The following is a 24,428-nucleotide window of genomic DNA, read 5'->3' as shown; positions in this document are numbered from 1 at the left end:
GTGGGGGAATGCATAGTTTCAGGTCTGCTTGAGTTCATGACTGAACTACTCAACTTCCTATAAAAAGCACAGATTCTTATGTATAATAGAAATATGTATGTTCATTTTTATTTTTATTTCTTGCATTTTCTGAATCATCTGCTATCAATGCAGTGCTTTGCACTTAGGATATCTTGTTAGATATACCATATTCCCATTCATGTTAAAGGAAAATAGGAACCTTGCAATGATTATTTTTTGTTTACATAGATGCAATCATTGTGATCTACAAGAAATACTGCCATTGGATAAGAGAGTGCATTCCAAGAGGGCAAAGCTTGTCATTTTATATTCTTTTTAAATAAAAAGCAAGTGAAATTCAGAACTTAATTATATGCTGCCTCTAATAGTTTTGGGGTGTGAGATTATCTCCCCAACTAGATTATAAACTAATTGAGAGAAGAAACTATCTTGTATGCATTTTGTGTCACCCAAAAACCAAATGCAGTGCTATGCACCTAGAATACAGGTTAGAAATGCACTTCCTCTCTGATACTATAATAATAAGTTATTGACTCATGGTGTCTTAGCCTTATGTGGTCATTTGGGGATTTCTAGCCCAACTTCCCAGCCAGTGTGACGGAAACCCAGTGAAGAGGAGTGTACCACCCAGAAAAGCATTTCAACACACTTGGAGAGCTCAGGCTGTGAGAAAGCTCTTCAGTGTGTTGAGCTAAAGTTTATCTCTCTGTAGCTTTCACCTGTAGATCTTTCTGGAAAAACAGCAAGTGAACCATTTGTCTTTATTTTTTTCTTGTTCAACTGTGTTCATCTCCAGAATTTATCATTTTGTAAGTGTGTATATAAGGACCTTGATGGCTTCAGAGCAAATACATAACAAATCATTTTTTAAAAATTGAGTCATTGCAGCCATAAAAAGGAACAAAATAACGTCTTTTGCAGCAACTTGGATGGACTTGGAAGCCATGATTCTAAGTGAAGTAACTCAAGAATGCAAAACCAAATACTATTTGTTCTCACTTACAAGTGGGAGCTAAGCTATGAGGAGGCAAAGACATACAGAGTGATATAATGGATTTTGGAGACTCACAGTGGGAGATTGAGAGACGTGAGTGAGGGATAAAAGACTACATATTGGGCACACGGTACTCTTCTCAGGTAATGGGTGCACCAAAATCTCAGAATTCATCACTATAGAATTCATCCATGTAACAAAAAACCACTTGTACCTCAAAGGTTGTTGAAATGAAAAGTAATAATAATTTTAAAAATTGAGCCACTGTAAAGTAATGGAATGAGATTTGTCAGAGTTCTATTTCCACACTGAATGAGATAACTTCAGGTGATTTATTTCAGAAGCACTTAATTAGTATTTACTCTGTGCCAGACACTATTCTAAGTCCTTTATAAATATTAACTAATTTCAATCTACAAAACAACCCTAGGAGATAGATACTATTATACCATGTTATAGATGAGGAAACTGAAGTACAGATTATTTAGGTAACTTGCCCAGGGTTTTCAATTAGTCAGTAAGAAGTAGAATGATGAACAAGGCCTTCTGGCTCCAGAATCCTATTCTTAACCACTATGCTATGCTGGGATAACTGTTACGGGTTTCCAAAAAGTCTAGGACATTTAATTTTGTTTCTTTTGTTCTCTTAAGTAAGAACCTAGTCGTTTAAAGTTTCCAATTTTTCATGTGAACTTTACTTATTTAAAAGTTAATCTTAAAAGATCTGGAAAAGGTACTGCTTTCATTTGTTCTGTTTGTGCCACCTTGAAGCACTCTACCTTTATTTATTTTAATTGTATAAAACTTTTGCCTGTTTAATTAATTGACATTGCTACTATCTGGGTAAGTTTTACTATAGTCTCTAAGGATGCTGTTACATCAGCTCTGTTTTCTATCCCTTGGGCAACTGTTAACTTTTTTCCATCTAGGTCCCTTGCACTCTCCCACACTTTATTTAAAGCTTCACCTTGGATGAAGTCAAGCCTAAAACACCAAATAAATATCATAATTTGCTCATTTTTAACACTTCCTTTGAATTCCTAACAACTCATTTACCATATCTGTCATTAACTGGGATCTTGGCTTTATTGAGTGTCTATCTCACACCAAGCATTTGCACGTGTCATATGATTTATTCCTGCTAGGAAACTGAGATACCGAGTTTAAATACCCTGACAGAGGTTCAAATTCAGGTCTTTGTGATTCTAAAACTTATTCTGTAGTGTATACAACAACACATTTTCTTCACTTCTCTGGGTCTGGTCTTAGTTTCCTCACCTGGAAAAGGGAAAAAAATATATATATAAAAAGTAGACTGAGAGCCTGTTAAGTGTTAGGCATCAGGCTAGGTTCTGCTCTGAAGGGGTTCCCAGAAATACACAACTTTAATTTAATGGGTTCATAGTGGTGATGTCTATTTGAACAGTGTTTTGAGTACCCATTGATCCCTTTTACTTGGTGTAAATCAAAAGCTGGCTGTCACGGAATGAGTAGGATTTCTCCCTTTCTAAGGAAGCACATTCCATAATCCTGTAAGACCTTTAAATATATTTTTAAAAATCAAATTTATGTTATACTGTTTTTTATATACACAGGTTTATTAAGTATGTGGCATGGAAATTATAGTTTGTTAGACTATTAAAGTTAATGACAACAGGAACCATGTCCACTGCCTCGTACTGGTACTTAATACATATTTGGAAAACAAATGAAAGAAAAAATAGTTGTAAATATGCAGACTCTTACACAACTGACAATTTGAAGTTTTGTTTAATGAGTAACTACTATATAGTGCACACCACCTTTATTATTTATACAAATTTCAACTCAGCTAGTATTTATTGAGAATCTAGTATGCCAAATACTGTACTAGGAGAGGTAATATTCAATTCAAATTAATGTACTTGAATGCAGTCATTGAATCTAGGGGAATTTTAATAGAATGATAGATGGAAGCTGTATTGTAGTACATGCTGGAGTGATTAAGGGTGAGGAAGAGGAGGTATCAGGTAGAAGAAGATATTTCAACCATGAAGGCTTTGGAGGCCTTCCTCTAGAGGGAGGCCAAGTTGAAGTTTAGGAAAGTCACATGGATGTTTGTTGGGGAGACAAAATTACAGCTCAAGTGATAGTGGGAAGAGGCCTGAGGAACATGGTCAAGGGATAGATGGGTTCTGCTGTGGTTTGGATGTGGTTTGTCCTTGCCAAGATTCATCTTCAAATTTAATTGCCAGTGTAATAGGGCCTTCAAGAAGTGTTTACGTGATGGGAATTCCACCCTCACAAATAGATTAACGCAGTTCTAGTAAGACTGGGTTTGTTCTCATGAGAGTGTGTTGTTATAAAGTGGGCCAACCACTTTGTCCCCCTTTCTTTCGCATGTGTCTAATTGTTCTTCCACTTTCCACTATGAGTTGAAGCAGCACAAAGCCCACACCAGAAGGACTGCCTAATCTTGGACTTTCCTACCTTCAGAACCATGAGCCAAAATGAACTTATTTTCTTTATAAATTACCCAGTCCCAGATATTCCTTTATAGCAACAGAAGATGGACCAGTTCCTAGTGTTTGGCCTATTCTTCAGTAACATTGTGGGCCTACACATAAGTTTTTTTTTTTTTTTTTTTAAATGAAGGGTATATAACATCAGGATTTCTAAAGTCTTATCATTTATCCACTAAGACATTTTTTGAAATTTCTTTGAAATTTTGAAAATTAAATGTAAACGAGGGACTGTGGCTTATCCATGTTTGTACCTTCAACATCTAGTTATATGGCCCTGAGTTAGTTCTTACTGTTTGTTTAGTGAATAAATTTATAAAAGATTAATTATGGATAACTGCTATTGATATACATTGAATAAATGGATATAAACCATTTACCCTAAAAGGTTTAGAGGCCTACATTTACCTGCCTGAAGGTAATGAGCTAGACTTGATCTTTCAGAGTTATTTCCAACTCTAGAATTGGCAAAATTCTTACCCTTTACTGAATGAATCTTATATGACTTTTGCCAAACCTGAAAACATGAGTTGTGTTGTTTCAGTAGTTACTAATGTGAAAGCTGCTTTGTTGTTTGAGGCTTGCGTATCTTCAGTGGAACAAGTGTTTAGTAGTACATGTAATAGATAATACCATCCATATTAGACCCTGAGAATTTCAGCCTAGTTTTATGTCAGTTTGAGTTGAAGAAGTTTGTATTTGCTGAGAATCTTTATGTAATCTTTTGTAGGATTATACTGTTATTTTAAATAGAATGAAGACATTTTGGTTCCCTTTCTGTATATGGAATTATATGGCTGTCAGATTTAATGGTTTAAGTCATTCAGTACTTAGTGACATAGATGATACCTACATGACATGATTCCTACCTACAGTACAGGAATCTATCAGCTTTAATGGACTTTCCCTTCACCTCAGTATAAATGTAAATGCCTTCTTTAAATTACTATTTAAGCCACCACTCCTCCTCCTCCATCTCCTCCTTTTTCACCTCCTTCTTCTTTTTTGCCTAGGCATTTAAGCTGAGTTGATTTTTGAGATGATTCTTTATAGGTACCTTCTTACTTTCCTTGCTTGTTTGACTTCGGTATTTCCGTTGAGTTTTATTGTCAAATCCCTGTTTTCTTTGCAGGCTCTTACTCAGATCTTGTCCTGAAAACCTCTTGTGGTGAAATCTTTTTTTTAAAGAAATTTGCCTTCTTTTTATGACTTGCACACTCCAGATTTTTATATAGTAAATTGACAAGTTAGCAACGGAGTTGCATTTGTGAAGGTTACCGACAATCTTGTTGTAGTATTATAGCTTCATAGTTTTTTCATAATTTCCAAATCTTGTTCAGAGATTTCACTTTGATTTGGATAGCCATTTTTTTTGGTAGAAAAAAATTTATTTTTAGAGGAAGGATCTACTGTGCCCAAGGGTTTTTATGCTTCCCTTCTGCCAGCTGGTTGCCAGATTTCTGGACCACATGTTCTTTTGAATGATGATTTTAAACCCAATGTGTCAAGCAGTTTCTAACTTATTTGCCAGATATGTGTACCTATAAGCAATTCAGGATGCTTTGGCTTCCATGGGTAGGGATTAGTAAGCTTTCTTATTGTAATTTCAGGAATCTGGGGTGTAGAGAATGAGAACTTGGAGATTTTTTATTGGTGTTTATGACTCTTATGATTTCTGAGAAATTTAAATATTGAAAAACAATACAATGATTTGGTGACAAGTCTAGAATTAAAATTTGTGAAAGACTGATTTTGTTTTTAAATGAAATTTTAACATTGCTCTTTAAAAGTATGTACCTCATAGGATATTGGGGATGACTAAATGAGAAAATGAATATAAAATGCCTAGCACAGTGTCTGGCACAGAAATAGAGCTCCATACATGTTAACTATTATTGATACCTATTAATAATCAATAGATTGACCTTGGAATATAAAAATAGCTATTAGTTAATAACAAAGATATTGGCTTTAGAATACATCATATGATATGCTCAGCAAAGCAAATTTATCTTCCTCATTGTGTTCTAGTGGTTGTGAATCCTAAACTCACTCTTAGAATTCCTACTTAATACAATTCCCAGTATCACAGTTGATTAGAAATTAATATAGAAAATATTTTGTGTGGACACAGTTTATCCAGACCAGAGGATAACAGGAGAAATGGGCTCACAGAGGTAGACACAGGAAAAAGAGAGGACAAACCAAATTATTTGTTTAACAGAAGAAATGTGCTAGATCTCACGAGTTTTGGCTTGCAACAGACTGTGGCCAGGAGGGTCAGATGGTTACAAACAGGTAAACTAAATCTGATTCTAACAGGTTTTAGAAAGTAGAGAGGATCAGGCAGAGTATGATAGAAAAGCTGAATCCAAAGTTTGGACAACCTATAGTAGAGAGGCAAATGAAACAAAACCATGTGTCCAAAGAAGATGTTGTTCTCTGAAACTGAACAAGGGTGTCACGGCAGTTGTGTTGAAATTAATGGAAGACACAGGCCCACAGAGGTCAATGAATCTTTATAACCTCAGAAGCAAGGGATTGCCTTTCTCCAGGGATTTAAAGCTATGGAAGGTGTCCCTCTGGTTTTCAGTAGTGTGAAAATGCCTCCAGAGCCAGGAATTAAGTTTCAACATGAATATGAGCTGTCAATAAAACAAACTAAATGAACTGGGACAATTGGGTTAAACTTTTGGGACTCTGCCTACCCATTCTGATCACAGATTGCCAAGATATCAGATAAGATGAAATTACAGCGTGAACTCTTCGTGTGTACACTAAAAATTTTAGGCATTTCAGCCAAGTAAATGAACCCTTCTGGGCCTCTGTTCAAGGTTGAAGTAATCAGTAGGTTACTTTGTCCCTCATTGGCTTTGATAACTCTATTATGAGCCCATTTTATTTGGAATATTTTCGTATTTGATGTATACTTGATTGTCCATATCCCTTTTTTATATCCAAAACATGGATTTAAATCGCATGCCTTGCAAAAGTTGGCACAGAAGTTGTTTCCCCATTTATTGAGGTAAATCAGAGTTGAAACTGATGTGTTTCATAGCATTGTTTTTATTGAAGATGAGTATTAGATTATGGGGGTAAGGTGTTGCTTTCCAATCTCATGGTATAATTAAACCAATCTCCTTTCCAGCTCCCCTCTACTTTGGGGGTTCTATAATCTTTCTTTTGAGATTTTTTGAGATTGACCTTGGAAGATGGAAGAGAACTATTCTATCTGGGCCAGGAAGATGACTTTATAATGACTGTATTATATTTACACAACTTTCTTTAGTGTTAACAAGGGCATTGACTACTTGGCCAACATTCAATTAAAAGATGCTTAAAAGTAAGCCTATTTCGAAGTTCCTCTAAATTTTTCCATAAAGAAAGGCCCACAATTTCCAGTGAAGCATAAATTACTTTGGAATATCAAGAGAAAAGTGAATTTTTTTATTTTAGAAACTCTTAAAGAAGGATACCCTCAGGCCTGTGTAAAGATTGGGAAATATAGAGCTTAAGATTCTATCCTGTCTGTGCTCCCAGCATTTCACTCATAACTTTTTGCTAAAGTAGCCAACTTTCCAATGAACTCTAGGCAATTGGTTTGTAGATACGTATTTCAGTCATGTGCGTGATATGAATGTGAAATAATGCTTCTAGAAACAGTAAGTTCAGACACAAAGGGTTAGAACTCTTGTGCATACTTTCCTAGAAAATTCACTTTCCCAGAAAACTCCCTTCAAGGCTACTGGAAGGTTTGGCATTGGTCTTTGAAATCAGGGTACGTTTGGTACTCTCCCAACATTTTCAGCCACAAAGCTTTTTTCTCTTATAAGTGCTCTTGATAAGAAGGTACTTAGTATGGAGATTGAGAATCTGAATTTATTGGCTATAATGCCAGTGATGAATTCAGGTAAGGAAGTCCTCACGGGATGCCTATTAGGTATGGTAGTGAATCCCTTTACAACATTATATCACATGGATGCTACCTTAGTTTACCTCTCTGCCAAATAATTATCCTTACATGACCCTCATGTTTGACTAGAGAATTTCTTGGGCTGTTTATAAGTAGTTAAAGGATGAATAAACATTTAGTGATAGCTTTTGATGTGTGTGTGTGTGTGTGTGTGTGTGTGTGTGTATGGGGAGGTGAACAGTGAATTTTCAACCAAATCTTATCAGTGAATATCTTGGCCACCAAAATTTAATTTGATTCAATTCAATATGTACTTTGGGAGAACCATGAACACTTTTTTTTTTCTTTTTCTTTTTGAGACAGAATTTCCCTCTGTTGCCCAGGCTAGAGTGTAATGGCACGATCTCCATTCACTGCAACCTCTGCCTCCCAGGCTCAAGCGATTCTCGTGCTTCAACCTCCTGAGTAGCTGGGATTACAGACATGTGCCACCATGTCCAGATAATTTTTATATTTTTAGTAAAGATGGGGTTTCACCATATTGGCCCAGCCGGTCTGGAACTCCTGGCCTCAAGTGATCCGCCCGCCTCAGTCTCCCAAAGTGCTAGGATGACAGGTGTGAGCCACCACGCCCGTCTGCATGAACACTTTCAAACCACTGGTTTGAAAAGGGGTGCTGGTTAAAGCCCTATAGCAGGAATTTACAGGATGCCATTATATCCAAAAAGTTACTGTTCAAATTTAGTTCCTGGTGTGAGCTTACTATTTGGCAAAATGTAACTGGAAAAAACCATCCTAGTTGAAAGTTCAACTACATTTTTAAAAGAATTTATATTATAGAGACAAAGATTGAAAAGTATTTGAGTCAGTTCAGAAAATAGGAATGTAGCTATGTGTCCTTAATGACTGGGGTCATTGATAAATGATGGGTAGGTAGCAAAATGCAAACAAGAAGCTGTAATTTTCTGTTTCCCAACCTTTTTAAGTTGACCGGTCTTGAAATACTCTCTATCTTGGCCTCACGGAGCCTGTGAAGTAAAGAAAAACACTCTGACCTTTATCTACTTTCACTTCACCTTTTGTTCTTCCACAGTACATTGAATGCATGAACTTTACTCTGACTCTGTGCTGTGGGCTCCTTAAGTAAACCAATTTTCCAGGAGCAGATCATTGTTAACATACTACATTTACGGCCTCTAAGACTCTACTCTGCTTCAATTCTGTGAGAGAGGCTCCTTCTTCTATAACAAATATATACTCCTTGGGTCGCTTTCCAGGTTCTTCAGAAACCACCCACACATTATTTCTCTTCACCAGTATAAACCTACCATCCTAACCAACCCATGTATGCTCACCATCCTACACATGCCAGGTGCCCAGTCTGATCTTCCAGCCCTTATTCATGCTGCTTCCCTTTTCAGAAATACTATCTGCTCCTCTTGCTCTCATCTAGATCCTTCTCATTCTTTAAGGCCCAGCTCCCCTTTCTTCTTGAAAACTCCTTTGACTACTCCAGACTTTAGTGATGTTCTGTTCTCAGAACTGTCATCAGATTTGTTGTTAATGTTACCAAATTTTGTTCTTAATTGTCTGCATTGTTTGCAGACATATCATATATGTTGTTCTTACCTCCCCAACTAAATTAGGGGCTTCTTGAGTGCAGAGGCAGTGCCTTAAGGTTATTCTAATTCCCACGAAGCACGTGATACAGGTCTGTGCAGGTAGTTGGCGTACAAAACATGTTTGTTGATTGATTGATATTTTCCTATGTTAACATTTTTAAAGATTTTACTTTCATTGATATTAAATATTTGTTGATTGGATAAAATGAATGATGGAATATATTTCTTTATTTTCTGCTCCTCTGGCTAGTCCTCACCTGCTACCACTCACTTGAATGTACAAGTCAAAGGACAGGGCTTTTGTGTTGTTCACCTTTGTTTCCCCAGGACCTAGATCAGGGCCTGGGTCATAGTGGATGCCTGATAAATGTCTGCCGAGTATTGTCAGCAAAATCACCCCACATATATTAAATGGAATCAGTCTTGGGACCCATTTAGTATTTCATTCATCTAAGATGCTTGAGCATTATAGGATTGGAAGTGCCAAGTGTGTCAAGTTCCTGTTGTCTTCAAGTTGAAATCCAGTTTTTGGTGAAAGAAGACCTTTTAATGGCACTGGGATTTCTGTCACATGCACATAAGCAAGCACTTAATGAGTGTGATTTAATAACAACTGTGTTTAGAATCCAGGTTTTCAGTTGTTTTATATTAAATTGGGCTAGTTTAACATATTTAAATGGTGGGTTCTGGGTGTGGAGCAAGATGGTCGAATAGGAACTGCTTTGGACTGCAGCTCCCAGTGAGATCAACATAGAAGACAGGTGATTTCTGCATTTCCCACTGAGGTACCCAGCTCATCTCACTGGGACTGGTTAGACAGTGGATGCAACCCATGGAGGGCAAGCTGAAGCAGGGTGGGGCATCGTCTCACTCGGGAAGCAGAAGGGGTTGGGAAACTCCATCCCCTAGCCAAGAGAAGCCATGAGGGACTGTGCTGTGAGGCACGGTGCATTCAGGCCCAGATACTATGCTTTTTCCATGGTCTTTGCAACCCGCAGACCAGGAGATTCCCTTGGTTGTCTACCCCACCAGCACCCTGGGTCTCAAGCACAAAACTGGGTAGCTGTTTGGGGAGACACGGAGCTAGCTGCAGGAGTTTTTTCATACCCCGGTGGTGCCTAGAACACCAGTGAGACAGAACCGTTCACTTCTCTGGAAAGGGGGCTGAATCCAGGGAGCCAAGTGGTCTAGCTCAGCGGATTCCATCCTGCCAGAGCCCAGCAAGATAAGATACATTGGCTTGAAATTCTCGCTGTAGGCACAGCAGTCTGAAGTCGACCTTGGATGCTCCAGCATTGTGAGGGGAGGGGTGTCTGCCATTACCAAGGTTGGAGTAGGCAGTTTTTCTCCACAGTATAAACAAAGCCACCTCAAAGTTCGAACTGTGTGGAGCCCACCACAGCTCAGCAAAGCCACTATAGCCAGGCTGCCTCTCTAGATTCCTCCTCTCTGGGCAGGGCATCTCTGAAGGAAAGGCAGCAGTCCCAGTCAGGGGCTTATAGATAAAACTCCCATCTCCCTGGGACAGAGCACCTGGCAGAAGGGGAGGCTATGGGCACAGCTTCAGTAGACTTAAACGTTCCTGCCTGCTGGCTCTGAAGAGAGCAGCAGATCTCCCAGCACAGCACTTGAGCTCTGCTAAGGAACAGACTGCTTCCTCAAGTGGGGCCCTGACCCCGTGCCTCCTGACTGAGAGACACCTCCCAGCAGGGGTTGACAGACACCTCATACAGGAGAGCTCTGGCTGGCATCTATCTGGTGGGTGTTACTCTGGGATGAAGCTTCCAGAGGAAGAAGCAGGCAGCAATCTTTAGTGTTCTGCAGTCTCCGCTGGTGATACCCAGACAAACAGGGACTGAACTAGACCTCTGGCAAACTCCAACAGACATGCAGCAGAGAGGCCTGACTGTTAGAAGGAAAACTAACAAACAGAAAAGAATAGCATCAACATCAACAAAAAGGACGTCCATACAAAAACCCCATCCGAAGGTCACCAGCATCAAACACCAAAGGTAGATAAATCTGTGAAGATGAAGAAAAGGCAGCACAAAAAGGCTGAAAACTCCAAAAACTAGAACGTCTCTTCTCCTCCAAAGGATCACAACTCCTTGCCAACTAGGGAACAAAACTGGACGAAGAATGAGTTTGACAAATTGACAGAAGTAGGCTTCAGAAGGTGGGTAATAACAAACTCCTCCAAGCTAACGGAGCATGTTCTAACCCAACGCAAGGAAGCTAAGAAACTTGAAAAATGGTTAGAGGTATTGCTAACTAGAATAACCAGTTTAGAGAAAAACATAAATGATTTGATGGAGCTGAAAAACAGAGCACAAGAACTTTGTGAAGCATACAAAAGTATGAATAGCCAAATCGATCAGGCAGAAGAAATAATATCAGAGATTGAAGATCAACTTAATGAAATAAAGTGTGAAGACAAGATAAGAAAAAAAAGAATGAAAAGGAACGAGCAAAGCCCCCAAAGAAATATGGGACTATGTGAAAAGACCAAACCTAAGTTTGATTGGAGTTACTGAAAGTGATTGGGGAGAATGGAACCAAGCTGGAAAACACTCTTCAGGATATTATCCAGGAGAATTTCCTCAACCTAGCAAGAAAGGCCAACATTCAAATTCAGGAAATACAGAGCACACCACAAAGATACTCCTCTAGAAGACTAACCCTGAGACATATAACCGTCAGATTCACCACGGTTGAAATGAAGGAAAAAATGTTAAGAGCAGCCAGAGAGAAAGGTCGGGTTACCCACAAAGGGAAGCCCATCAGACTAACAGTGGATCTCTCTGCAGAAACCCTACAAGCCAGAAGAGAGTGGGGGCCAATATTCAACATTCTTAAAGAAAAGAATTTTCAACCCAGAATTTCATATCCAGTCAAACTAAGCTTCATAAGTGAAGGAGAAATAAAATCCTTTACAGATAAGCAAATGTTGAGATATTTTGTCACCACCTGGCCTCCCTTACAAGAGCTCCTGAAGGAAGCACTAAAATATGGAAAGGAAAAACCGGTACTAGCCACTGCAACAACATACCAAATTGTAAAGACCACCAACACTATGAAGAAACTACATCAACTAATGGGCAGAGTAACCAGCTAGCATCATAATGACAGGATCAAGTTCACACATAACAATATTAACCTTAAATGTAAATGGGCCAAATGCCCCAAATAAAAGACACAGACTGGCAAATTGGATAAAGAGTCAGGACCCATCAGTGTGCTGTATTCAGGAGACCCATCTCACGCATAGGATCAAAATAAAGGAATGGAGGAATATTTACCAAGCAAATGGAAAGCAAAAAAAAAAAAAAAAAGCAGGGGTCGCAATCCTAGTCTCTGATAAAACAGATTTTAAACCAACAAAGATCAAAAGAGACAAATAAGGGCATTACATGATGGTAAAGGGATCAATGCAACAAGAAGAGCTAACTATCCTAAATGTATATACACCCAATATAGGAGCACCCAGATTCATAAAGCAAGTTCTTAGAGACCTACAAAGAGACTTAGACTCCAACACAATAATAGTGGGAGACTTTAACACCCCACTGTCAATATTAGATCAATGAGACAGAAAATTAACAAGGATATTCAGGACTTGAACTCAGCTCTGGACCAAATGGACCTAATAGACATCTACAGAACTCTCCACCCCAAATCGACAGAATATACATTCTTCTCAGAAACACATCACACTTATTCTTAAATTGACCACATAATTCAAAGTAAAACACTCCTCAGCAAATGCAAAAGAACAGAAATCATAACAAACAGTCTCTCAGACCACAGTGAAATCAAATGAGAACTCAGGATTAAGAAACTCACTCAAAACCGTACAACTACATGGAAACTGAGCAACCTCCTTGGGAATGACTACTGGGTAAATAACGAAATTAAGGCAGACATAAATAAGTTCTTTGAAACTAATGAGAACAAAGACACAATGTACCAGAATCTCTGGGACACAGCTAAAACAGTGCTTAGAGGGAAATTTATATCTCTAAATGCCCACAGGAGAAAGTGGGAAAGATCTAAAATTGACACCCTAACATCACAATTACAAGAACTCGAGATGCAAAAGCAAACAAACTCAAAAGCTAGCAGAAGATAAGTAATAACTAAGATCAGAGCAGAACTGAAGGAGCTAGAGACACGAAAAACCCTTCAAAAAAAGCAATGAATCTAGGAGCTGGTTTTTTGAAAAGATTAACAAAAAATATACACCACTAGCCAGACTAATAAAGAAGAAAAGAGATAAGAATCAAATACACACAATAAAAAATGATAAAGGGGATGTCACCACTGATCCCACAGAAATACAGACTACCATCAGAGAATACTATAAACACACCTCTACGCAAATCAACTAGAAAATCTAGAAGAAATGGATAATTTCCTGGACACATGCACCCTCCCAAGACTAAACCAGGAAGAAGTCGAATCCCTGAATAGACCAATAACAAATTCTGAAATTGAGGCAGTAATTAATAGCCTGCCAACCCCAAAAAGCCCAGGACCAGACGGATTCACAGCCAAATTCTACCAAGGGTACAAAGAGGAGCTGGTACCATTCCTTCTGAAACTATTCCAAACAATAGAAAAAGAGAGACTAATATCCTCAATAAAATACTGGCAAACCTAATCCAGCAGCACATCAAAAAGCTTATCTACCATGATCAAGTTGGCTTCATCCCTGGGATGCAAGGCTATTTAAACATACACAAATCAATAAACGTAGTCCATCACAGAAACAGAACAAGGACAAAAACCACATGATTATCTCAATAGATGCAGAAAAGGCCTTTGAGAAAATTCAACAGTGCTTCATGCTAAAAACTCTCAATAAACTAGGTATTATTGGAACATCTCAAAATAATAAGTTATTTATGACAAACCCACAGCCAATATCATACTGAATGGTCAAAAACTGGAAGCATTCCTTTTGAAAACCAGCACAAGACAAGGATGCCCTCTCTCACCACTCCTATTCAACATAGTATTGGAAGTTCTGGCCAGGGCAATCAGGCAAGAGAAAGAAATAAAGTGTATTCAAATAGGAAGAGAGGAAGTTAAATTGTCTCTGTTTGCAGATGACATGATTGTATATTTAGAAAATCCCATTTTCTCAGCCTAAAATCTCCTTAAGCTGATAAGCAACTTCAGCAGAGTCTTGGGATACAAAATCAATGTGCAAAAATCACAAGCATTCCTATCCACCAATAACAGACAATCAGAGTCAAATCATGAGTGAATTCCCATTCACAATTGCTACTAAAAGAATAAAATACCTAGGAATTGAACTCACAAGGGATGTGAAGGACCTCTTCAAGGAGAACTACAAACCACTGCTCAAGGAAATAAGAGAGGACACAAACAAATGGAAAAACATTCCATGCTCATGGATAGGAAGAATTAATATTGTGAAAATGGCCATACTGCCCAAAATAATTTATAGATTCAATGCTGTCCCCATCAAGCTACCACTGACTTTCTTCACATAATTGGAAAGAACTACTTTAAATTTCATATGGAAGCAAAAAAGAACCCACATAGCCAAGACAATCCTAAGCAAAAAGAACAAGGCTGGAGGTATCACGCTACCTGACTTCAAACTATACTACAAGGCTACAGTAACCAAAACAGCATGGTACTGGCACCAAAACATATATCTAGACCAATGGAACAGAACAGAGGCCTCAGAAATAACACCACACATCTACAAACATCTGATCTTTGACAAACCTGACAAAAACAAGCAATGGGGAAAGGATTCACTATTTAATAAGTAGTGTTGAGAAAACTGGCTAGCCATATGCAGAAAACTGAAACTGGACCCCTTACACCTTATACAAAAATTAACTCAAGATGGATTAAAGACTTAAACACAAGACCTATAAAAACCCTAGAAGAAAACCTAGGCAATACCGTTCAGGACATTGGCATGGGCAAAAACTTCTTGACTTAAACACCAAAAGCAATGGTGACAAAAGTCAAAATTGACAAATGGGAGCTAATTAAACTAAAGAGCTTCTGCACAGCAAAAGAAACTCTCATCAGAGTGAACAGGCAACCTATAGAATGGGAGAAAATTTTTGCAATTTATCCATCTGACAAAGGGCTAATATCCAGAATCTACAAGGAACTTAAACAAATTTACAAGAAAAAAAAACCCCATCAAAAGTGGGTGAAGGATATGAGCAGATACTTCTCAAAAAAAGACATTTATGTGGTCAACAAACATGGAAAAAAGCTCATCATCACTGGTCATTAGACAAATGCAAATCGAAACTGCAATGAGATACCATCTCCAGATACTGGAGAGGATGTGGAGAAATAGGAATGCTTTTACACTGTTGGTGGGAGTGTAAATTAGTTCAACCATTGTGGAAGACAGTGTGGTGATTCCTCAAGGATCTAGAACCACAAATACCATTTGATCCAGCAATCGCATTACTGGATATATACCCAAAGTATTATAAATCTTTCTGCTATAAAGACACATGCACACATATGTTTACTGTAGCATGATTCACAATAGCAAAGATTTGGAACCAACCCAAATGCCCATCAATGTTAGACTGGATAAAGAAAATGTGGCACATGTACACCATGGAATACTATGCAGCCATAGAAAAGGATGAGTTCATGTCCTTTGCAGGGACATAGATGAAGATGGAAACCATCATTCTCAGCCAACTAACACAGGAACAGAAAACCAAACACTGCATATTCTCACTCATAAGTGGGAGGTGAACAATGAGAACACATGGACACAGGGAGGGGAACATCATACACCATGGCCTGTTGGAGGGTGGGGAGCTAAGGGAGGGATAGTATTAGGAGAAATACCTAATGTAGATGATGGGTTGATGGGTGCAGCAAACCATCATGGCACGTGTATTCCTATGTAACAAACCTGCACGTTCTGCACATGTATCCCAGAACTTAAAGTACAATTAAAAAATAATAATGATAATAAAACTTTAAATGGCATTTATTAGCAAGTTCTTGTACTATTTAAAAATGGACACATCTTTTTTAAAAAGATGTGCCAGTAACATTATTTTATCCATTGCTAAAGTTATTTTCAAAAGAGACACTGTTGCACCTATTTTTTCCTTTTATGATTATATGTATGAACTGAGTTGGGATGTTTAATTGTTTTGTAAAATAGAATAAGTTGACTTATCTGCTTTTTGAAAAAAGACATGGAATTTACCATCCCAGGAGTATTATGAAAAAAATGCAGCAAAGCTTTAAAAATACATTAATGAAAAAGTTCTGTACTTAGGCAAAATATCCTTATTTTTTTACGACCACTTTTTTTTTTCTGGACAGAAGACTTGATTTTCCATAGGATGTCTATGAAATCATGGTTTCCATCTGCAGTGCTGAGTACCTCTTATATTCCTTACAGAACTTGTGGTGGACCACTAACAAAAACACGTGAGGGAAATAGAACTTGAAGCAAATCTGAAAACTTGAAGACTTTTAAATCTTGTCAGCCATCCAATTCAAGCAGTGTATGGCAGGTGTGTCATATATTTGTAGAGCCAAAATAAATGGCCACAAGAAATTCAGAAGTAATACAGATGTAAGGAAAGCTTAAAATGGAAAGAAAGAAAACATTGTTTTCATTGTTTATTCAGGGGTTGATAAATGCATTTAAAGGAAGACCTCTTCAGTGATTGGTTTAGGTGCCAAAAATCTTTGTGATCTTCTGGACCAGGCACTGGCAGTGTTCCTGTTATGTGCTGGTTTGTGGAGGGAAGGCAAAAGAAAGTAGGAGACAAGGAAAGTATAGGAAAACCAGGGCAAAAGTAGCTGATGGTAGTGGCCTTGCAAACAGCTCTAGGACAAGTTACTGCTTCCATTAGATTAGAAGAAAACATGTCTTTCTTTTCTTGTTTTACTTTCAAGACAACTTCCGTGAGAAAAAAAATATGAATTCTTAAAAATAATAAAATCTGCAGTTCTTTTTTCAAACATTATACTTTAATAGAGAATCTGTTATGTATTTAATTTTAAAATATAAGTTTTTGTATTTTCCTTATGTTGTATCTTGTCTAGGACTCTCATAGATGAGCATCAATTCAAAGTCAAAGTTAACTATTTTATTTTCATGGAAAAATACTTATGAAAGGTTTCTTCCTGTGGATTGGAGTGAAATCTCCCCCACCCTTATTCCCACCACCAGTTCAGTTTCATCATACCTATTATTGAGCAAAAACATTCCAAAGATGAACCTACTATCCAAAGACACAAACAGCAATCATCTGGGAATTTCATATTTTTATAAGATCTTGTTGCTATCAAATGGACAGGAATAGGTCATTCTTTGTGAAGAATGAATGCACTATATATGAAGAATCCTAGGTATTGTCATCCCAATTTGAAGGCTAGGATTGTGAGAAAATATTCAACTTCACAGGTCCAATCGATTCAAAACTAACAGAGGTGGCCAAAGCTCAGCTAGCCTAGAGGGTGCCCAACTGACAAAACTCTTTTCTAGTGTCATACAACAGAAGGGTTAATGTTAAATTACCATTTAATCTTTATAATTTTCAAAACAAAAATCCTGGGGAATGCTACTGTAACCCCCAATGACAAGATAGAGCCAGCAGTGCTGAGCAAGACATGATCTCTATGCTCAAGGAGTTTAAATCTGGTAAGGGAGAAAAGGTTAAGGGGCCCAGTCAGCAAGCATGAGGAAGAATATGATAGATGCCATAAGAGTAACACAGTATTGTGGTATGGTTAAGTGGTGGAGGGGACTCTGGAGTCAGGCTGCCTGAGTTTGAACCATGGCTTGATCACCTGCTAGCTTCATGAAGTTGTGCAAGTTAAATTACTCAACCTTTCTCCACCCTCATTTCCCCATCTGTAAAATGAGAACAGTAGTTGCCCTCTCCAAGAGAAATCTGGAGAGCAATAAGTCTCAATGTAATTCCAAGGTATTCCTCTTGATGACTTAACTTCTATGCAGTGGTGTTTGAGTGTGCGTTTAAGAGTATTCTTAAATCATAGTGCTTGGTGTATCATTCATGGTGAGTTAGAGGTTTGTGCTGAAGTCAGAATTCCTAGTGTTTACTTCCAGCTCTTCATAAATTCTAATACTCATTTTATTTCCTTGTACTATCAAGTTACTTCTCTATTTAAATGAGCATAGCATGTTCCACAAGAGCAAGGATCTTATCAGTCTTGTTCAGTACCTAGAACAATGCCTGGCACATAGTAGATGCTAGATAAATGTTGGTTGAGCACAACTTATGGCAATTATGAAAATGTTGATACATCAGGCATGAATGTAATTCTGAAAACGAACCATAAGTACTCTACAAAATTGACAGGTTTCCCTTGTTTAAGATTCCCAAGAGAGATAAACAATGCTATCTATGACATTTCTCAGCGAGAATCAGTGCATGAGATTTGGAGTCAGAAGATCTTGCCTGGAGTCATGGCTCTACCACCAGGCTTTGTAACTTCGAATAAGTAATTTAACCTCCATGAGCTTCATTTCAGTCATCAGTGTTTTAGGTTATCACTCATGCTTTAGAATATTTTTGAGAGATCGAAAGATCAGTGAAATACAAGCGCTTGTAAACTGCAAGTACAATAAAGTACAAATGCACTAAGAAATGGTAACTTTTCATGTTCTGCTTTAGAGGACTATAAATCTTAAGAAGCAGAACTGTATTCCTATTACTTAAGTCTAAGGAAGTGAAGACAAAGCTATATTATCCCCAAAACAAAATTGATCTTAAGAATACAGAGAAAACTGGCACTTCTCCCTGTCTTTTATACATAGACAAACAGAGCTGCATGAGAGAACTTCTCCCCATCTTTCCTCCAGCTCCCTTGAGTGTTGCACTTAGTTTCTTCTGAGTCAGCCCCTAAAATAGTTTCAGTCTGAAGGAAGACATGTGGTGGCTAGAACTGCTTTGAAGAGTTGGCCAGGGCTTCATCATAGGTTACAGGCCAAAATTTTGAAAAAGAAAAAAGAAAATTCTTTCTCCCCCTATCTCTGAATAAAATGCATGTCCAGAAGCCAGTTCTTGTTTGCATTTTTCATTTGTAAAAGTTCAGAATTCACATGTATCATTTATTATGTTTCTATACTTGGTGGACCTCTGTAGAAAAAGTCTTTCTCCAGACCCTCAGTGTTTATGTTTTGAGCAGATCTTATATAGATAGATCTTTTTTTGTCATTTTCCTTCCAAATGTGTTCAGACAGACTATATAATTTAGTTGTGGGATTAGGTTGGAATATCATACTCTTCCAGAGTACTTTTCATAATACATTAAGACAGTTACAGTGTGGAAATGAATTCACTCTTGAAATTCAACTTACTGACACTACTGAGAAAAATCTCTGGCTAAGGAGAAACTCAGAAAGTTTGGGATAGCTAATCCCATCACTAGTCAGGCTGTTTTTGGTTGTCATGTCTCTTTAGACATTTTAAAATATATATAACAGCTTTATTGGGATGTAATTCACATACTATCCAATTCATCTATTTAAAGTGTACAATTCAGTGAATTGGTTATGGTATTTCAAAAATCAAGCAATCGTCACCACTATCTAATTCCAGAACATTTTCATCACCCCCCAAAGGAAACTCTGTACCCATTAAGCAGTCATTCACCCTTATCCCTTCTTCGCAACCCCTGGCAACCACTAATTTATCTTCTGTCTCTGTAGATTTGGCTACTCTGAACGTTTCATATAAATAGAATCATACAATATGTGGCCTTTTGTGACAGAGTTCTTTCGCTTAACATGATGTTGTCAAGGTTCATCCTTCTGGTAGCATGCCTCAGTACTTCATTCCTATTTGTGACCGAATAATATTCCATTGTGTGGATATACCACATTTTGTTTATCCATTCATCTGTTAAAGGACACTTAGGCTATTTCCACTTTTGGCTATTGTGAATAGTATTGCTATGAACATTCATGTACAAGGATTTGTAGGAGGATTTCTTTATCGCTTGTTTTCAGATACTTTGGGTATATACTGAGTTGTGGAAGTGAAGGAACTGTCAGACAGTTTGCCACAGCAACTGCACTATTTCGTATTCCCAGCCACAATGTATGAGGTTCAAATTTCTCCAATTTCTCTTTTAAAATTATAGTTAGACTAATAAGAGTGAAGTGGTCATCACATTGTGATTTTGTTTTGCATTTCTATCATCAGGTTATTTAAAAAATATTTTTTCCTAGAAGTCATTTGCCTGCAACTTCAACCCTCTAGAACATGGTCCTGCATGTAACTTGATGCAGAAGGGCCCCCAAAAAAGTAAGAGCAGTCATAGAAGATGCAAGAAAGCTCTGCATTTTGTTCCAAAGGCCCCTCATTCAGTGGGTAACTAATTGTTATTCAACATTCATGACTGGCTATTAGGTTTTTCAGAAGAGAGCTGGAAAATTCACTGTGGTAGATATTGTGACAGTCAGATAAGTGGCAGTGGATATGACAATTAGTCTGCCACTTAAAGATGAGAACTATTATACTTCCTAATATATTAATAGTCCCAAGTCTTTAATTAGAGACCAAATTATATTTGATATATTTTTTAAGAAGGCAAAGTTACATAGAATACATTTTAGAGTGATTTCCATGAAGAATGATTCAGAGAAAAACATGTTTTGCTCTTGAGTAGATAAGCTTGCTTGAATTTTCTAGGTACTTAATTTCTCAATGACATTTGAAAAGTCAGGTGATATTGAATTTCATCTTGAATATGGAAAAGACAGAGAAGATTGAGATTTTTATAAAGTTGTTGAAAATATTGTCCAAAAAATTAAATGAAATACTTTTAAGAACTTTAATCTCACTTTTTGATGAAGTTAACAGTTATTTGATTTTTCTAATACTCAGAGCTCACTTTTGCATTAGTGCTGTTTCAGTATGTGTTTATGGCATATGCCAGGAAATTAACCTTTCCTGTATCTTTTCAGCTGTTGCTAGAAATTATAGCTGGTTCACACTGAGTTAAACTGCGTACTTTAAAGCTGCATAATATTTAATCTATTTCATTAAACAGCACATTCTGTCTCACTTGTTTGTATATGCTGAAACCTTCTTCTGAGTTGCTCCAATTTCCCTTCAGAGACTAAGGAGCCTACACACACGAAAAACAAACAAACAAACAAACAAACAAAAATATCTTTTCAAATGACTTTTTTCTTTATCTGAAGCACATTTTACATTTCCATCCTCCACCCCACTTAATGTGAGGTTGTTGCCCAGTCTTGTAGTACAACAGTAAATCTAAGCAGTTGCTTGCTTTTACTATACAGTTTTATACTGGGAAATGCCCTTTTTATTGACAATAGCTGACTGTACTATGTTGCACTGTCAGTATCTAGATGCTTCCTGTTTTAAATAGGATATAGTTACTTCTTTTCCAAATCTAGAGTTTGAAACGGAAGCATTGTATTATTTTAGCTAATTTTATTTATTTTTTTCTTGCAGGTTCTGAAAAGTGCCTTTTCTGAAAACTCTGCTGCTTGGATTCTACTCTAGAGCTGTCTCTTTATAAACCCCTCTCCCTACCATACCATTCCCTGCCCTCTCCACCTCCCCGCCGAACCTGGTGTGCTTGTAGTTTACTGTCAGCAGCTGGTCCATTTCTTTTTTCTGTGATTCTCAATTTTCTTAGTCATTTTCCCTCCACTTGATTTTGCAACAAAACTTTTTTGGGGTTCTAACATCCTTCCCAATCTTATTATTTAAAGCTAATAAATAGAAAAACTTTTCTCCCCCTGATCTGAGACCATTCCACAAATCAAAGGGCAGCCAGCAGCATATGTTTTTTACAAGAATAATTGAAAACATCAACTGCAGAGCACAGAATTCTTTTGAAAGTCTGCTGGTTATTTCACATAAATTCGGCAAAGGAACAAAATAAAGCATTCATTATCTTAACAGTTGGCTTCTTAGGAGTTGGTCTCTAATTTGATTTTTAGTTATTCTGATAGTTTTTATGATTGGCTTTTTGTTTGACTAGACCAGATTTGACTTTAATGAAAACCTAAGTGTTAACAAATAGACGTTTCACCAAAGCAACCTGTTATCTCTTCACACTTAGTTTGAATTCATTTTTAATCCTTTAATAGTCCACAATAATATTGTCCTAAAGAGGGTACATTGGATTTTAATTTTGCTTTCAATATGACGGCTGTCAATGTTGCCCTGATTCGTGATACCAAGTGGCTGACTTTAGAAGTCTGTAGAGAATTTCAGAGAGGAACTTGCTCTCGAGCTGATGCAGATTGCAAGTTTGCCCATCCACCAAGAGTTTGCCATGTGGAAAATGGTCGTGTGGTGGCCTGTTTTGATTCTCTAAAGGTGAGTCCCATCTGAATGCACATAATTTAAATTTGTTGATTTCTGTGTTTTTTGAAATACGATGTGCTTTGAAATGAGTAAAATTAATAATAGCATGAAAGTGATAAATTTTGTTTTTTTTTTTTTAAAAAAACAGAATGGCAAGATAGAAGGTCTTAAAGTCAGAATGGCTTAACGACAAAATGTCTTAATTCTTTGTGTTTGTAGAGCTAAGCCAAGTCTAAATCTCATTCCACCAAAGACCACTTACCACTTATCAAAACAGATACACTTAAAGAATAAAAATTGAATAATTTTTGTAGCAGTGAGGGATTGTAGTCTTGCTATCATTTACTTTTTTGTATATGATTTAGATGTTACAGTGATCATAATCGCCATGTAACCTAGAGAAGCCCTTCACTGAATTATAGCTTATTATCCATAGTACCAAAATGCACTTGGGAGGGACCAGTCAGCTTTCAGAGGATAAATAAGGTCAGACTGAGGGAGTATAAGGTTTCCAGAAGGAAAATTATAGCGTTTTGAAGTATCTCAAAGTATATTTTGAACCTTTAACTTAAACATATTGCTATAAAACTAGGTTCACTTAATTTTCCTCCTGGACAGCTGATTGACCAATTTCAGATTTGTAAGTATATTTTGTAAGGAAAGCCCTATTACCAAAGTCATCAAGCCTGAGTATTACATACTAGATTATAAACAAAATATGAGGGCAGATGAGGTATTATATAGGACAGGATGTATATGATTGCAGAAAAAGAAAATATAGTCATTTTCATGTTTTATTCATAGTTATCCTTAAGGATAAAAAGTACAAATTAAAACATAGAAGCAATAAATTGTAATGGATTTCTGGTTTAATTAATAAGATTTGCTACAATGCATTTGAGATTTTTTTCAAAATATGTCAAAATGAATTAAGCTTAACAAGAACCTTTTCAGTTTCTTGATATTGTTTTACCCTCATCATGACCAGTGACCAATTTTACCTCATTAACATTTTTATTTATGGCTGCATTGGCTAACAGAGATGTATCCCTTAGTGTGATGGTTTCCTCAGGAAACATTTTCTTAAGTGATATACAGGTTAAGTATCTCTTCTCTGAAATGCTTGAGACTGAAAATGTTTTCGATTTTTTGGATTTTGGAATATTTGCATATCCATAAAGAGATATCTTGGGGATGGGACTCCAGTCTAAACATGAAATTCATTTACATTTTACATATACTTTTTACACATAGCCTGAAGGTAATTTTATACAACATTTTGAATAATTTTGTGCATGAAACAAAGTTGTGTACATTCAACTATCAAAAAACAAAAGTGTCATTATCTCAGCCACCCATGTGACATCATGTTGGCACTTAAAAAGTTAAGGCTTTTGCAGCATTTTATACTTCAGGTTTTCAGATTAGAGATGCTCAACCTGTACTACTTAAGGAGTTACTTTTACCTATTTCGTGATTACTAGTTTGCTTTTTTTTTTTTTTTTGCAGACCATTCCATTTTAAGAATACAAACTTGTTATTGTAAAGATAAAGGTAATTCCTACCATTGAAAATCTCTGAATTGCCTTTATTTGTGGTAGACATTATGACTAAAGAACTTACTTTGTTTTCTTCATTTTGGTTTCATTTAAGTTTCATCTACAATTATTTTGTGTATTATTTAAATCTGCTGCTACAGGGTTGGGCATTACTTTGAAGGGGAAAAGATTGCTGAGTTAGTTGGGGGAAAAAATGAGGTATCTTTCATCCAGTCCATATAGAGGGTCAGGAACTGCAGTAGGAACTTTGCATGTGTTGTTTCAGGAGATCTGGGGTACAGTCCCAGCCTCTGTATCTGACCTCGGGCAACTTAACCTCACAATCTTGGAGTGACTTCATCTCTAACAGATAGGTAATATCTTCTCTACCTAACTTCTGTGATTATTGTGGAGACTGCAGTAAGCTAGTACAAATGGAAAACCACATTTCACTATAAAAGTGAATTAAATAAAAGGT

At 37.1% G+C, this 24,428-nt stretch overlaps 1 protein-coding gene across 5 annotated transcripts in view; it reads left to right on the top strand.

Moving 5' to 3' along the window:
- Positions 1 to 24,428, top strand: part of MBNL3 (muscleblind like splicing regulator 3) — a 122,873-nt gene that overhangs the window by 32,456 nt on the left and 65,989 nt on the right. For 4 of the 5 annotated variants that reach the window (XM_050777681.1, XM_050777678.1, XM_050777677.1 and 1 more), the window contains exon 2: positions 21,549 to 22,424. The exons of the other annotated variant lie outside the window; for it this stretch is intronic. In XM_050777681.1, the coding sequence (XP_050633638.1) occupies positions 22,248 to 22,424 (177 nt within the window). In that variant the 5' untranslated portion in view covers positions 21,549 to 22,247. The remainder of the gene's footprint in view (positions 1 to 21,548; positions 22,425 to 24,428) is intronic. 5 annotated transcript variants of the gene reach the window in all.

Source organism: Macaca thibetana, chromosome X, assembly GCF_024542745.1.
Source record: "Macaca thibetana thibetana isolate TM-01 chromosome X, ASM2454274v1, whole genome shotgun sequence".
Taxonomy (NCBI): domain Eukaryota; kingdom Metazoa; phylum Chordata; class Mammalia; order Primates; family Cercopithecidae; genus Macaca; species Macaca thibetana.
This window is presented reverse-complemented; position numbering and strand designations above follow the sequence as displayed.